At 41.3% G+C, this 15,221-nt stretch overlaps 1 protein-coding gene across 1 annotated transcript in view; it reads left to right on the forward strand.

Moving 5' to 3' along the window:
• Positions 1–15,221, forward strand: part of MDH1B (malate dehydrogenase 1B) — a 33,561-nt gene that overhangs the window by 2,158 nt on the left and 16,182 nt on the right. The window contains exons 2-5 of the mRNA XM_007935964.1: positions 4,749–4,861; positions 7,084–7,218; positions 7,442–7,584; positions 9,047–9,540. Of these exons, the coding sequence (XP_007934155.1) occupies positions 4,749–4,861; positions 7,084–7,218; positions 7,442–7,584; positions 9,047–9,540 (885 nt within the window). The remainder of the gene's footprint in view (positions 1–4,748; positions 4,862–7,083; positions 7,219–7,441; positions 7,585–9,046; positions 9,541–15,221) is intronic.

The raw sequence follows: 15,221 nt of genomic DNA on the forward strand, positions 1-15,221 counted from the left end.
GGTGAGGGAGAATGGGAAGGGAGAGAAGTAGAGAAATTGAAGAGATATTAGGGAGACAGAGTTGGACTAAATGTCCAGTTGGGTGGAGGATGACAAGTAAGGAAGAAGGAGTTTAAAGTCATCCCGCAGTTGTTTGAATAATTGAGTAGGTAGTGGTGTCATTCATGGACATAGAGAATGTAGAAGAAGGAACAGATCTAGTGGGAGAGTGCTGGTAAAGTCCATCACAGACATGCTGAGTACCTGCCTATGAGACATTTATAACCACTTACCATCAAGTCAAAGGATCTCTGATGAGGCAGGGTAAGGCATTTGGTTGCAGTTCAAATCCACCAGCTGCTCTGCAGGAAGAAGATGAGGCAAGCTACTTCCATAAAACTTTACAGACTTGGAAACCCAGTGAGGCTTGCTGTGAGTCAGAATCGACTCAATGGTGGTGGGTTCAGTTTTTCATTACCATCAACTCAATTCCAATTCATGGCAACCCACGTGTGTCACAGTAATACTGTGTTCCATGGAGTTTTCAATGGCTGAGTTTTTGGATGTAGATTTCTAGGCCTTTCTTTTTTTTAATTTTTATTGTGATTTGGGTGAAAGTTTACAGAGCAAATTCACTTTCCACACACACTTTGTCTCATGACATTGAATGCAATTTCCCACAATGCAACAGCTCCCCTCCCATTTCTCCCCAGTTACCTCTTACCTGTGTCCTTCCCTCCATGCACTCCTGCCCTGAGCTGTTTCCCTGTGCATACACAGACCTTCTGTTCTCTCATAATTGATCTCTCCAAGGAGTGTATCTACCTAATGTAAATGTTCAGCTCCTATGCCTGTCTTTTGTTTGGCTGGAAGCCACAGGAATGGGTTCAATTCCAGGCCAGGCAACTAGAGGCCATAGTCTTAGGGGTTCCACCAGGCTCTATCAGACCAGCAAAACTGGTCCCTTTATTTTTTTTTAATGATTTTGAGTTTTGTTCCACATTGTTCTCCCACTCTTTCCAGGATCTCCTACATAGATCCCCCTCCAAGGGGTTGACAGTGTTAGTTAGGCACCATCTAGTTCTTCTGGTCTCATAGTTGTATAGGCTGAGGATTGCATGGTGTACCAGTCCCTTGGACTAATTATTTCCATCCATCTTTGGTTTTCTTCATTCTCCTTTGCTCTGGATGAAGAGAGACCATCGTTGCATATAGATGGCCGCTTGTAAACTTTTAAGATCCCAGTTGCTACTTGCCAAAGTAGGAAGTGGAACAATGTTTTGTGTAGTATGTTATGCCAATTGAGCTTGATGTTCCCTGCAATTATGGTCCCAAGCCCACAGGTCCAACTACTCACTCCCTCTAGGTAGCTGGCTGTGGCCAAGAAGTGACTACAACCTTGTCCCTCGTCAGCTCTACTATATACCTGGGAATTCTTATAGAACATACCAATACACTTGTAGAAACATTGTCTGCCAACACTATACATGGTTATGGGCATACTCCCCCCTGCATAGACATACCTAATAGTTCAGCCTGTCCACCCATCTATCCACCTATATATCCATGTTTGCCTTCACTGACAATGCAGTACTGTATGTGCAAAAGAGTTCATCTTTGTTGCCTGTACCTCCCATACACCTCTCTGTGTCTTCATCTTCCTCAGTGCTGCTGTGTTGATCACTCACATTTGGTACATTGCCCTTCTCTTTGCCCAAATCAGTACTTGCCTCTACCTATCTAACAGTGTTCCCTTTCCTCCCCTCCCACTCACAGTAACCAACAAAGACAATTTCCTTCCATATATAAACCTTTTCTTGACTTTTTAGAATAACTGACTAATACAATATTTACCCTTCTATGATTGACTTATTTCACTCAGCATAATCCTCCAATTTTATCCACGTTATGTGGTGTTTTGCAGATTGTATATTATTCTTCAGTATTCCATTGTGTGTATGTACCATAGTTTGGTCATCCCTTCTTCTGTTGATGGGCCTCTAGGTTGTTTTCATCTTTTGGCTATTGTAAATAGTGCTGCAATGAACATGGGTGTGCATATATCTGTTCTTGTCCTGGCTCTTACTTCTTTAGGATATATATCTAGTAGTGAGTCAAATGGTCTTTCTAATTCCAACTTTTTAAGGAATCGCCATATTGCTTTCCACAGTGGTTGTACCATTTTACAGTCCCACTAGCAGTGTATGAGAGTCCCAATCTCTCTATATCCTTGCCAGCATTTGTTATTTTCTGCCTTGTTGCACTTTACTATTAGGGCTGGGGCAAGATGGTATCTCCTTGTTGTTTTGATTTGCATCTTTCTAATGGCTAATGATCATGAGCATTTCTTCATATGGTTGTTGGCCACCTGAATATCTTCTTTGGTGAAATGTCTATTCATTTCTTTTGCCTACTTTTTAATTGGATTATTTGTCTTTGTTGTTGAGGTATTGGGGTTCTCTATAAATTCTAGAGGTAAGTCCCTTGTCACATATGTCGTTGCCAAATGTTTTCTCCCAATCTGTCGGTTCTCTTTTGACTCTTTTGGAGAAGTCTTTGGAAGCACATAAAAATTTAATTTTTAGAAAGACTGATTCATCTAGTTTATCTTCTGCTGTTTGTGCATTTTGGGTTGTGCTTGACAGTCTATTTGTGCTGTATATTAGGTCTAGGCCTTTCCTTTGAAGCACCTTTGAGTGGACTCAAACATCCAACTTTTCAGTTAGCAGCTGAGCACATTAACCATTTGCACTACCAGAGATTCCTAAGACATTTAGAAGGAGATGGAAAATATGGGAGGGTGTAAATATCTACATAAAGAGGTTGTTTAAGCTGAAAATATAAATTGCTACTTGAAACCAAGGGAGTAGAAGAGATTGACCAGCAAGAATGTGTAAGGTGTGAAGATAAGATGCCTTGTGGAGCCTAACCTTTTAATGGATGGATAAAGGAATAGGGAAAGTACAAAACATAAAAAGGAGTGGCCAGAGAGGTAGAAAGAAAACCTATAGGATGCTTCACCATGGAGTATGTTTCAAGAGGTTGTAAGGGGGAAACAGTGGCAAATACTGCCAACGGTCAAAAAGAAAAATATTAAAATGCATTGGATTTAGTGACAAGGAGGTCCTTGGTGGCTTTCTAGAGAATTTTGCAAGAAGCCAGATTACAGTGGGATAAGAAATAAGTGGAAGTAAAGAACTGAGAATGACAAGTGTAGAGAATTTTTTTCATGAATTTTGACTAGAAAGGGGAAGATGAAAGGTAGTAGCTACAGAAGAAGGGCTTTTTGATGTTTTAGGACAAGAGATACTTAAGTCTAACTCGAGTATATTTAAATATGATGGGAAGGAGCCACTGGAGATAGATTCTAGAGGAGGATAATCAATTGAGCAAGGTTCCTGGGAAAGCATGAGAGGGTGGGATTCAGAGCATACGTGGTGGTATTAGACATACACAAGAAGTAGGACCCCTCTTCCACTGCAGGGGAATAAAGGAGGAAAGATGCAGAGGCAGAGCTGAAGGCCAGTTGAGGTTTATAATGGTGCCTCTCCACTTGGTCATAACATATTTCTCCAGTGGTTCCTAGCAACTGGGACCCAAGCATTAAAAAACAAAAAACAAAACAAAAAAAAAAACAACACTGTCATTGAGTGATTCTGATTCAGAGAGACCCTCATTGGATTTTCAAGGTGGTAAATCTTTATGTGAGTAGATTGCCTCATCTTCCTTCCATGGAGTGGATGGAAGATTTGAACTGCCAACCTTCTGGCCTTAGGCACTGTACCACCTGAGCAGGCATAAAAAGGTACAATGATTGGATTCAGGATAGAGGAATTTTACCAGGATGGTTATCTTGGGGAAAGATAATCTCAGAAAATCAGGAGAGTTGATAGAAGTGATGAACCATGGATTTGAACTAAACAGGGAGGGGACTGAGGGACAGGGGATGTTGAGAGAAGGGTTGATGGTTTGAAGGTTTCCATGAGGTTGAAGAACTGGAAGTAACTGAGGAAACAGACTGCAGAGAGGGTTCTGCTCTTGGCCACTGCCACTCATACTCTATAGACGTCCAATCTCATCCACTGTAGTGGCTTTAACTTCTGTTTGTTGAGAGCTGCAAAATCTGTATCTTATGCCCTTACATAGCCATGCACTTCAGTGCTCTAGATCCAGCTACCTGCTGGTCATACTCACTTAGATATACTACAGACACCTCCAACTACACTTGTCTGAAATTCAACTTATCACTCATGGTTTCTATTGGTAAAACAAGACCATCTACCAATGTCAGAAAACAGAAGTTACCCTGGATTCCTCTCTCCCTCAGCTTCTCTCTCACCCAAAGCTCTCCACCACACATGTTGTTGTTGTTGTTGTTATGTGACATTGAGTCGGACCCGACTCACAGCAACCCCTCCTTGAGTTTCCACCACACACAGCAAATCCAAATGTGATTTCACCACCACTCTTTACTTGTAACTTTACCTTCTAGTGGCTCCTAAGGAGTTGTTCACAGTTAGTCATTCATGTTAATTAGTAGTAGTTGGCAGCCTCTTAGAGGACGTGAGGTCTACTAAGTATTCTTTATTTTTCCCCTGTCCACATTTTATGACCTATGATTCTGACCACCGATGAAATTTATTTTATCTATGCAATAAAAATGAAAAGTCTATGTGGCTGCATGATCGTTTCTGTGAGCATAGGGCAGCTGATAACTTCATGGTAATCTGTGTGCTGAAAGGAAGCGTTGCTACTTTGAACTCTTCTAGGCAGAGCAGATTGTCCCTATTATGCTAAAGTGGAACTTCTGGCAGACTATTTACAGAAGAATCTTCCTGACTTTAAAATACATAAAATTACACAACATCCTGATGTTTGGGAGGTAAGAAACCTTTACAATTTGTTAAACACACACGGTTATGTTCTAATTTAATGAATTATTAGCTAGTATGTTTCAGATTGCCTTCCAGTAATGAATGTTCATGTAGTATTGATATTAGAATACTAACAACTTACATTCCTATTTATCAGTTTCAAAACATTACTTATATATGTGTATGTGTGTATGAGGAGCTCTGGTGGCATAATGCCTGAGGCATTTGACTGCTAACCAGAAGGCTGGCAGTTCAAACCCACCAGCCACTCCTCAGTGTGTGTACATTTCCCTAACAGCTAGTAGAATAAAGCCTTAATCAGTAAGGAGAATTAATTTAGCTAGGTTTTTGTTTTTCCAAAAAAAAAAGAATGCAAATAACTTACATTGTACTTATTAATTTTCCATTCTCCTTCATATTGCTTTCTGATGATATGAGGGATTTATTTATTTGCAATTCCCTTCCTTGGAACTGTGTTTCCCCAGAAACAGACTCTGACTCAGAGATTGAGTGGAGGAACTTCACTGGGGAGTGCTCTTGGGGACACATCCTGGGAAGGAATGGGGAAGCAGGATTAGGCAGAGGGAAAAGTTGACAAGAGGCCTGAATGGATCCCACAGGGAGCTCTGGAGCTGGGACGGGTCTTCAGAGATGCATCACACTGAGGCAAGGGGATGGGGCTATATCAACCAGGCATAGATTTAGGCTCCCTCTGGGGAAGGGACTTAGCCTTGGGTGAGGGGAATCCCTTTGGCTGAAGTCAGTTCATGGGAAAGGACTCAGCACAGAGCCATGAGCAGCCAGTATACCCCGTGACTGAGAGAATGAGTGCCTCAGTTGTGAGGGGGATCTGGACTATGGGAGACAACACCTGCTGTAGTCTACACATTGGACCTTTTGGATCCACATACTCCACAGAATAAGTTCACATCTTCCAAGAACAGCTCCTCTATGATTCTGATTGGCATTCTTGGGGAAATTTTCAAGAAGAAGGTTAGTCAAATGAACTACACTCTCCACTGCAGATAGTTTTAGGGCTACACTGACATTCATCACCTTTCTTCTCTTCTATGCCTTTAGATTCCCCTTAGCTTCTGCTGGCCTTGGCGACTTATTTGTGGTGACCAAGACCTGCATCTTTAAGAGGGCTGAGCCCTACTCTCCATTCCCTTTCCAGCATGTGACTGCAGCACTTGTCCATTTACCATCAAAATGGGGTGAGAGAAATCCAGTGGGTCACGTAGATGCCAAGTATTCTCACTTGTCAGCCTTGAATAATGGCCACCCCACATGCTTCTGATTATCAGGGCCAATCACCCCTGCTGGGATGGTGACTGCCTTCCTTGCACAGGAGCTCAAAGTAGCTGGGTGATGATGCCATAGTTTGTAGCTTAAGGGGACCATCCAGTGTTCCTTGGTAGAAACGTTCCCCGCCTCTGGAAACTAGTACCTCTAGACCCACAGAGTCTGGAATTCTGGGTTTAAAAGTTCAAATTCCCCCAAATGGTTGCAGGGAGTTATGGTTAACCAAGTGATTCTCAATTCCATCCCTTGGTTCATAGATACATATATTCCATCTATTGGCACAAAGTACCATATTTATTTATGGTGTAGGTCCTCAGTTAGGCTGACAGCCTCTGGGTGGTGCAATATGTGAATCGGGGCTGTGGATCCCATGGTTATGTGCTCACTCTGGCTCCTATATTTCTATCAAGTGGGCCTCTTGGTACAAAGTGACATTTTGTGGGATCCCATGTCGGTACAAACTAGATAATAATTTAAGCTTGTTTCCAATAAATATTATCAGAAAGCCTGAGATGACTTTTAGGTCATTATTCAGTGTGGACTACATAAAACTAAACAAAGGATTTGAAAAGCAATATTAAAAATTTTATGACTGGAACAATTCCATATACAAGAACAAAGGAAAAGTTGTTTTGAAATCAAACTGAAACACTTGGCCTCTTTTTAGCTAAACACTTGTACTCTAGCTCTCCTTAGAAAAGAGAGCAACTTCCAGTTCTTTGATTTGGCCAATAGATGTAAAGAATCTTCTTTTTCACTTGATTAGTTCATCACTATTTTTATTTTTAAATTTCGCTTTTTAAAGATAATTAAATTTTATTATGGAGACATAGTGAAAGTAAAAACCAAGCTTGTATTTTGGTGTTTGAATTCTAAAGTTGAGGCAGGTTTAATAATGTGGCTTCCTTGGAATAACATTCAATAGGAGTGGCTGAAAGATGTGTGTGAAAAGAACAAGTGGACTCACAAAAATTCTCCCATCATCTGGAGAGAGCTGTTGGATCGTGGAGGAAAGGGTATGCTTTTGGGAGGCTATAACGAGTTCCTGGAGCATGCCCAGGTAATATATGTATAAATTGTTGTATCTGTTCAAAATATTATCACTTTTCCACATTATTTCATTTTCCAAATGTCTCTCTTTTCAATGTATTCTCCCAGTTCTCTTTTTATTCTATTTTGACTGTTAAATAAATAAATAATAATAATAAAACTTTCTAGTATAGCCACTGTGAGTAACTTAGTGTCTATTTTCTCATATCAGCTTTTTCTTTCCCAATATGTAGCTTTACTATGGTGTCACCTCTAGCATGACGAGTGAGCTGATGCACATAGTTGCTAAAGAAAACCTGGGGACACATATGAAAAAAGAGCTTGAAGGAAAATCCCTCCAAGGCCTCAGCAGCCCCTTGCAGGTCTGGATCGCCAGGTGGGATGATCAAGCCTCTGGGTTCATGAGATTGCTTTTTATAATAAGTAGGATTGATCAGAAGCCTCAGTGGATCCCACAGTGAAGTGAGATTATTCTAACTCCATGATAGTGAGCACATGAAAGTCAGGCTTGAAAATTGTGTGTGCGTGTGTGTGTGTGTGTATCCAATATACCCAAAGAGAAACTGATAGCATGGATGATTGGTGTCTGGAGCCTGCTTTTCCTGTGGGTGATGCCTCGTATTGTCTCCGGCACCCACCCTCTCCTTCTGTGTCATACTGTCTGCAGCTCTCACCCTAGCTCTTTGCTCAGCCCCGCCGCTCTGCCCCTCAATGAGTGTTGCTCTCTCTCTCTCGTCCCACTTGCTAGAGCTCTCCTTGGCTCTTAGGCACTTTCCCTCTCTAATTCCCCTCACTCTGGTGCCCCACTTTTTCTCCATCTCATTTCTCTCCCCATTGCTTTCAGCCTTGGACACAATTAGTTGTCACTTTCTCTTTTCTTCCTCAGAACCCTCTTATTCTTCCCCTCCCTCCATTTGCTTCCCCTTACTCCCAATCTGTCTCTCACTGCCTTTCTCATTACACATGTGTATATCATCATATACATACTCATTTAAAAAATGCATTATGAAACATCCCAAATACAGAAAAACATTGAGAATGATGTATTAAGCATCCATGAAGCTATCACTCAGACTTAATAAATATTACATCAGCTTTAGATTTTTTAAAAAAGAGGTAAAATAGTACAGATAATGCTGAAGCCCCCACTGGACCCCTGCCCAACCTCATTGTGAGAACCAGAAATGCTCTGATGCCTTTCCAAGCTCCCCACAGAGGGTCCTACAGTCGTGTTGATAACCCAGTTACAGAACATCCAGATACATGCTGAGCTGTGGTTACACATGGATCGATCACACACACCCCACATTGGTCCATGGACGTTTGATCAATAGGCATCTTTGTAGGGATTATTTTTTGGGGGTGGTGCTGGTAATGATTTGGAAAAGATAACCTTTTCCAAAAAAGTCATTACTTTGAAGATAAGGGTAGATTTTTTTTTTTTTTAAAGCACTTTTAAAAAAAAATCTATAGTTAAATGAAACTTGTTCTCTCTCCATCTTTTTAAGAAGGTGTGACAATATATAGAGTAAAATGGCACCGTTTTTTGGAAGTTTGCTTTCTGCCTCTGGGAAATTCAGTTTTATTTGAAATACTGAGTAGACAGGTGCATCTCCTATTTGGGGATTGTCGTCAGATGACCAGAACCAGGGGTCGGTAGTGACAGGTTAGTCTGCTCTACCTTTTATTTCTCGCCTTCACAATCACTCGGCAGCAGTGTATGCTTGTTTAAAACATTCAACCAATTAGTGCACTTGCAAACTGTCTATTAAGAATAAAGGCTTAAAGGGGGCAAGGTATTTAATCGTACTCATTACCCAGGTTCGCTTTTTTATCAGTGCATCGGCTGCTGCCAGCTACAGTCTGATTCCTTTATTGGCAAGCGGTGAGGTATTTGGGATGCACACGGAAATTAGCATAGTTTTGTTCGACTACAAGCAGGAAAACCACCTCACAACTGTTCTGTTGGAGAGCCAGGACCTGGCAGCGCCAATCCTCCAAAGCATCACCATTTGCACGAAAGTGGAAAATGCTTTCCACCAGGCCCACGTGGTCATCATCCTGGACGACACCACTGAGAAGGAGGTGCTCACCATCGAAGACTGCATCCGGAGCAAGGTTCCTCTATGCAGGCTGTACGGATACCTGATTGAGAAAAATGCCCATGAATCCGTCAGAGTTATCGTGGGAGGAAAAACCTTTGTGAATCTTAAAACCGCCTTGCTAATGCGATACGCCCCGCGCGTGGCACACAACATTATCGCCGTGGCGCTGGGGGTGGAAGGGCAAGCCAAAGCTGTGCTGGCCAGGAGACTGAAAACCACTCCAGCAGGTGAGTCGACTCCTGGTATTTTGTTTTAAACAACCTGGTTGCAAAGCAGCTAGGAAAATCACTGTACCCTCTGGGATCACTCTGGATATATGCAAGTATGAAGTACATAGAAACACACTTTAAATTATGTGATGTTAACTGCTGTACAAACATTTTATTTTTTACTAGATTTTATAACTTACTGAATGTATCCATGACTGTAAAAATTAATAAGCAAAATATTTAATATAATAAGATCAATATTACTCAAGTGGGAGCTCTGGTAGCGTAGTGCCTAAGGCACTTGACTGCTAACCAGAATGTTGGTGGTTCAAACCCACCAGTCACTCCTCGGAAGGAAAATGGGGCAATCTACTTCCGTAGTGATACTGCCTCGGAAACCCAAGGAGGGGGTCGCTATGAGTCTGGTCCGACTCGACGGCACACAATAACAACAACATTACTCAAGTAATCATTTTGAAACCTATTATCTCACTTTTTTTCCATGATCACAGTCAACTAAGGTAACAACGTTGTTTAAAAAAAAAATGAGGGCTGTGTTCAGATGTCTCCACTCCAATTCCCACCTGTGTGACCTTAAGCAGTTACAGAGTCTGGCTTCACCTCAGTTTTGTCATCTGTAAAATGAGGGTACTATTTGCAACTACCTTCTAGAGTTGACATGAAGAGTCAATGAGACAATATGTCTAAAGTGCTTAAAAGAGTGTCCAGCACATGGTGAACATTCAAAAGGTTGTTAAACATACCAGTTGGATTATGGTATCAATCAGTTTCTGGTCCTATTAACCTTTGAACTGGTGGACGTCAGAATCATGTGGATGAAACCGGATTAAAAAATGATTATATTGACAAAGAGAGATCACTGCTGACAATTGTAGCAGTTTGTGCCCTTAGGTGGAGTTGATATAACATTGTCCGTTGAGAAAGCAAGGAGGTGCAAGGCATTTCCTCCAGCAAAATTGGGAAGGCAATGAAATGGGAGCCTGTAAGTCTCTAAATGAGGGCAGTAATGGGACTCAGTGAGCCTCAGTGAAGAATGGAACTCGGCAATGGAACGCAGCATAGCAAGAGCTGCATTATCCATTTCCTTGCAGTGAAGGCCACAAAATCATCATTTCTTGAGTTCTTGCATGTAAATTGTTAGTGTCTTACCACCGGGGTCAGTGCAAAACTCAACCAAATGCAGGTGTTATTTAGTAGAAATTAAAACAGTTTCTATTCATTGTATCTCTATTGTCAGTGTCATATGTATGTGTATGTGTAGGCACTGATTTACCACAAAGGGTTCAGGACACACTGATGAAAAGCCTCAAGAAGAAGCAGTGATACAAAACTTAAAACAAGGTGTGATGAGGGGCAAGAAGCTTTCAAGCAGAAAGCTGCTCCCTTGAGGGTCTGCTGTGCCACAAAATCTAAGTAAGCCCTACTGTGCTCAAAGACAATAAGCATATAAAAAGCAAAAATAAGAAGAAAGAAAAATGGAGGAAAGTTGAGTAAAAGATGCGGCATTAGAGGGACAGAATTGTCAGTGTGCGAGTATCAAGGAGCAGCCCAGTAACAAAAAACAAAAAAACTCACCGCCATTGAGTCGATTCCAACTCATAGTGATCCCTCCTTGAGTTTCTGAGGTGGTACCTCTATGGTAGTAGATTGCCCAGCCTTCCTTCCAAGGAGTGGCTGGTGGGTTTGAACTGCCAGCCTTCAAAGGCAGAGTCAAACATAATGGCATGTATCTTAATTTCCTAGCATTGTTGTTGTTAGGTGCCATCTAGTCATTTCTGACTCATAACAACCTTATGTACGGCAGAACAAAACAGTGCCCAGTCCTGTGCCAGCCTCATGATCCCTACTATACTTGAGCCCATCGCTGTAGCCACTGTGTCAATCCATCTTGTTGAGGGCCTTCCCTTTTTTCACTGACCCTCCACTTTACCAAGCATGACAACCTTCTCCAGAAAATGGTCCCTTCTAATAACATGACCAAAGTAGGTGAGACAAGTAGGTCAGGCCATTCTCGCTTCCAAGGAGCATTCTGGCTGCACTTCTTCCAGGACAGATTTGGTAGTTCTTTTAGCAGTGCATGGTACTTTCAGTGTTCTTTGCCAGGACCACAACTCAAAAGGATCAACTCTTCTTCAGTCTTCCGTATTCATTGTCCAGCTCTCACATGCATTAGTGTTATGTAACATAATATCACAAAGTGCATAGCTTTAAACACAGAAATTCATTTTCCCATAAATCTGGAGGCTGGAAGTAGAAAAGCAGGGTGTTGACAGGGCTGTGGTCTCTCTCTGTTCTCTATGGAAAGACCCTTCCTTGCCTCTCAGTTTTGAGTAACCCCAGGCATTTCTTGGCATTCCTTAGCATGTAGACATCCTCAAATGCTGTCTTCACTCTGTGTGTGACCCTCTTTCTGTGTCTGTCCTTACTCTTTTATAAGATGCCACTCAGAAGTTTAGGATTATTACCCATCCTACTATGGTATGGCCTCATTAACTTCACTGATAACAGCTGCAAAAGAAAACCCTATCTCCTCAAAGAAGGTCATATTTATAGGTGGAGGGTTAGGACTTCAACATATCTTTTGAGAGGACACAGTTAAGTCCATAAAGTACCAAACCTTTACCAAAGAGCAAGGTCCAGGATATCCCCTGAGTTTAGTTCACACATAACCATCTATATTGGATTAGTTGGAACTCTTTCTGTCGCAAATGACAGAAAGTCAACTTAATGGATCATAATCATGAAAAGAAAAAGAGGGATTTTCTTTAACATAACTGAAAACTATTTTGTGTAGTTCTTATTTCAGTCATAGCTGGAAGCTGGGGCTCAAGTGATGACAAGAGAACTCCTTGCACTCTCGGTCCATCGCTCAGCTCTACTTTGCTTTGTGTCAGTTTTATTCTCAGGTAGGCACTCTCCAACAAGTGGTAAAATGGCCACTGACAGCCCCAGACCCATAGACTCATAGATTGTTGTTGCTGTTGTTGTTATGTGCTGTCGAGTCGGCCCCGACTCATAGCGACCCTTCCTTGGGTTTCCGAGGCAGTGTCACTATGGAAGTAGGATTGCCCAACCTTCCTTCCGAGGGACCCATAGATTAGCTACCAGAAAAAATAGGACTTTCTTTCTCAATGGTTTAAAGTGCAAAAATAGCACAAGCACCAAAGATAATATCTCATTGGCCTGCTTTGGACCACATGCTCATCTCCAAGTTGGTCATTGTGTGGCCAGGAGAAGGGAGATTCTATTGATTGACCAGACCTGGGCCACATCCGTACTGATGGATCTAAGGGGTAAAGACAACCCCACCCAAACCATATGGAGTAAAACTGGGGAAGGAGTAGATATTTTAAAACAAACAAAACCTAGGATGCTGTTAAAGAAAAAGAAAGGGAGAAGAAATGCTGGGAAGAAACAAAACAGTAGATGTCCACTATATTTAGGGATTTACAGCTATGAAGGGCTCAAAACTGATGAGAAAAATAAAATCCAGTAAGATGAAAAGGCTTCTTTTGACTTGAGGAAGGAAGCCTACTGTCTGCTTACCTGGGGCTGGAGAATTATTTTCTCTATGAGAAATTCCATGAGTTCCAAACCAGACTACCACTCTCCTTTTCCTCCTGAAATATACAGAGTGGAGAAGTCCAAGTGCACATCACTAGCTCTTTTGGAAATTGGGTGGTATAGGAAATAGTAGCTATTCCTACTTCATTAGTCATTTTGATGAGGGAGAGGATCTCAGAGGATACTAAACACTGATGATTGACTACTCATGATCTGCTGCCCACCCTCTTCTCCCCTTGGCTATCTCCCATGATGTTTTTGTCACTGTTAGGTTGCTGTCAAGTCAGTTGCGTCTCATAGTGACTCTTTGTACAACATGACACAACACAGCCTGATCCTGTGCCATCCTCACATTGTTTATATGTTCAAGCTCACTGTTGGAGCCAGTGTGTCAGTCCGTCTCATTAACGGTATCTCTTCTTTGCTGACCCTTTGCTTTACCAAGGGTGGTGTCCTTCTCCAGGGACTGGTCCCTCCTGACAACATGTCCGAGGTAATTCTTCCAAGATAGATTTGTTTATTCTTCTGGCAGCCCATACATGTATGGCATAGTCAATATTTTTTGCCAACACCGTAATTCAAAGGCATCAATTCTTTGGTCTTCCTTATCCGTTATAAAGCTTTCACGTGCATACAAGGCAATTGAAAATATCATGGCTTGGGTCAGGCTCACCTTAGTCCTCAACTTGATGACTGCTTCTTAACACTTTAAAGAGGTCTTTTGCAGCAGATTTTCCCAATGTAATATGTCATTTGATTTCTTGACTACTGCTTATGTGGGTGTTGATTGTGGACCCAAGTAAAATGGTATCCTTGACAATTTCAATCTTTTGTCCATTTATTGCTTATTGGTCCAGTTGTGAGGATTTTTGTTTTATTTATGTTGAGGGGTAACCCATACTGAAGGCTACAGCCTTTGATCTTCACCAGGAAGTGCTTCAAGTCCTTTTCATTTCAGCAAGCAAGTTTGAATCAACCGCATATCACAGGTTGTTAATGAGTCTTCCTCCAATTCTGATGCTGTGTCCTTCTTCCTATAGTCCAGCTTCTCAAATTATTTGCTCAGCATGCAGATTGAATAATGATGAAAGAATACAACCCTGACACAGATCTTTCCTGATTTTAAACCATGCTGTATTCCTTGTTCTGTTCAAATAACTACCTCTTGGTCTATGCACAATTTCTGCATGAGAACAATTAAAAGTTCTGGAATGCCCATTTTTGTTAATGTTGTCCATAATTTGTTATGATCCTCAAAGTCAAATCCTTTTGCATAGTCAGTAAACACAAGTAAACATCTTTCTGGTATTCTCTGCTTTTAGCCAAGATCCATCTGACATGAGCATGATATCCCTTATTCCATGTCCTCTTCTGAATCCTGCTTGAATTTCTGGCAGTTCCCTGTTAAGGTACTGCTCCAACCATGTTTTAATTATCTTCAGTGAAGTCTTCCACCATAGAGGCTCAAAAGGTCATTTGGTTTTATAGCTGTTCCTGCAGCTAGGGGTGGCTGAGAGAGGTAGGCCACTTTGAATCTCCTGAGAAAGATATTTCACTTCCTAAAAAGAGAAGAGACAAAGGAGGAAGGCTTTGCCCCATTCTTCAACCTGCTGCCTGCCTCAGAACACAATTGTGTGAGTGTGTGATAATCAGAGCTGCCACAGCCATTTTAGAAGCATTAAGGCAATGCCAAGAGAACCATATCTTTGAGCTACTCAATCAGGACCAATGTTACTATATATAACTCCAGAGTTGATATATGAGAAAAGTAAATTCTTGTTAAGCCAAATTGGTATAAATAATTTAATTAGACTAAAGAATTTCATCTCTACAATAGGATGTGTGACCTTAAAAGACAATGACGTTTTTAAGCAGATATGTGAATAAATGAATGAATGAATGGATAGATAGACAAATTACTTATTCGCACTTTGGATTCAACAATTATAGAAATTTATTAATTAAGGAGTTATATTAAATAGACATCTGTATTTTATTCTCATCTTCTCATTTTTCTTCATAGCATGTATTCCTTTGTATAGTAATTATTTCCTCACCCACTCCTCTCTATCCCTAAAATGTTGCAAGATTTATGGTAATTTGTTTTAGTCTAT

The sequence above is a fragment of the Orycteropus afer genome, unplaced genomic scaffold (assembly GCF_000298275.1).
Source record: "Orycteropus afer afer isolate SDZICR_OR568_19922 unplaced genomic scaffold, OryAfe1.0 scaffold00002, whole genome shotgun sequence".
NCBI lineage: Eukaryota > Metazoa > Chordata > Mammalia > Tubulidentata > Orycteropodidae > Orycteropus > Orycteropus afer.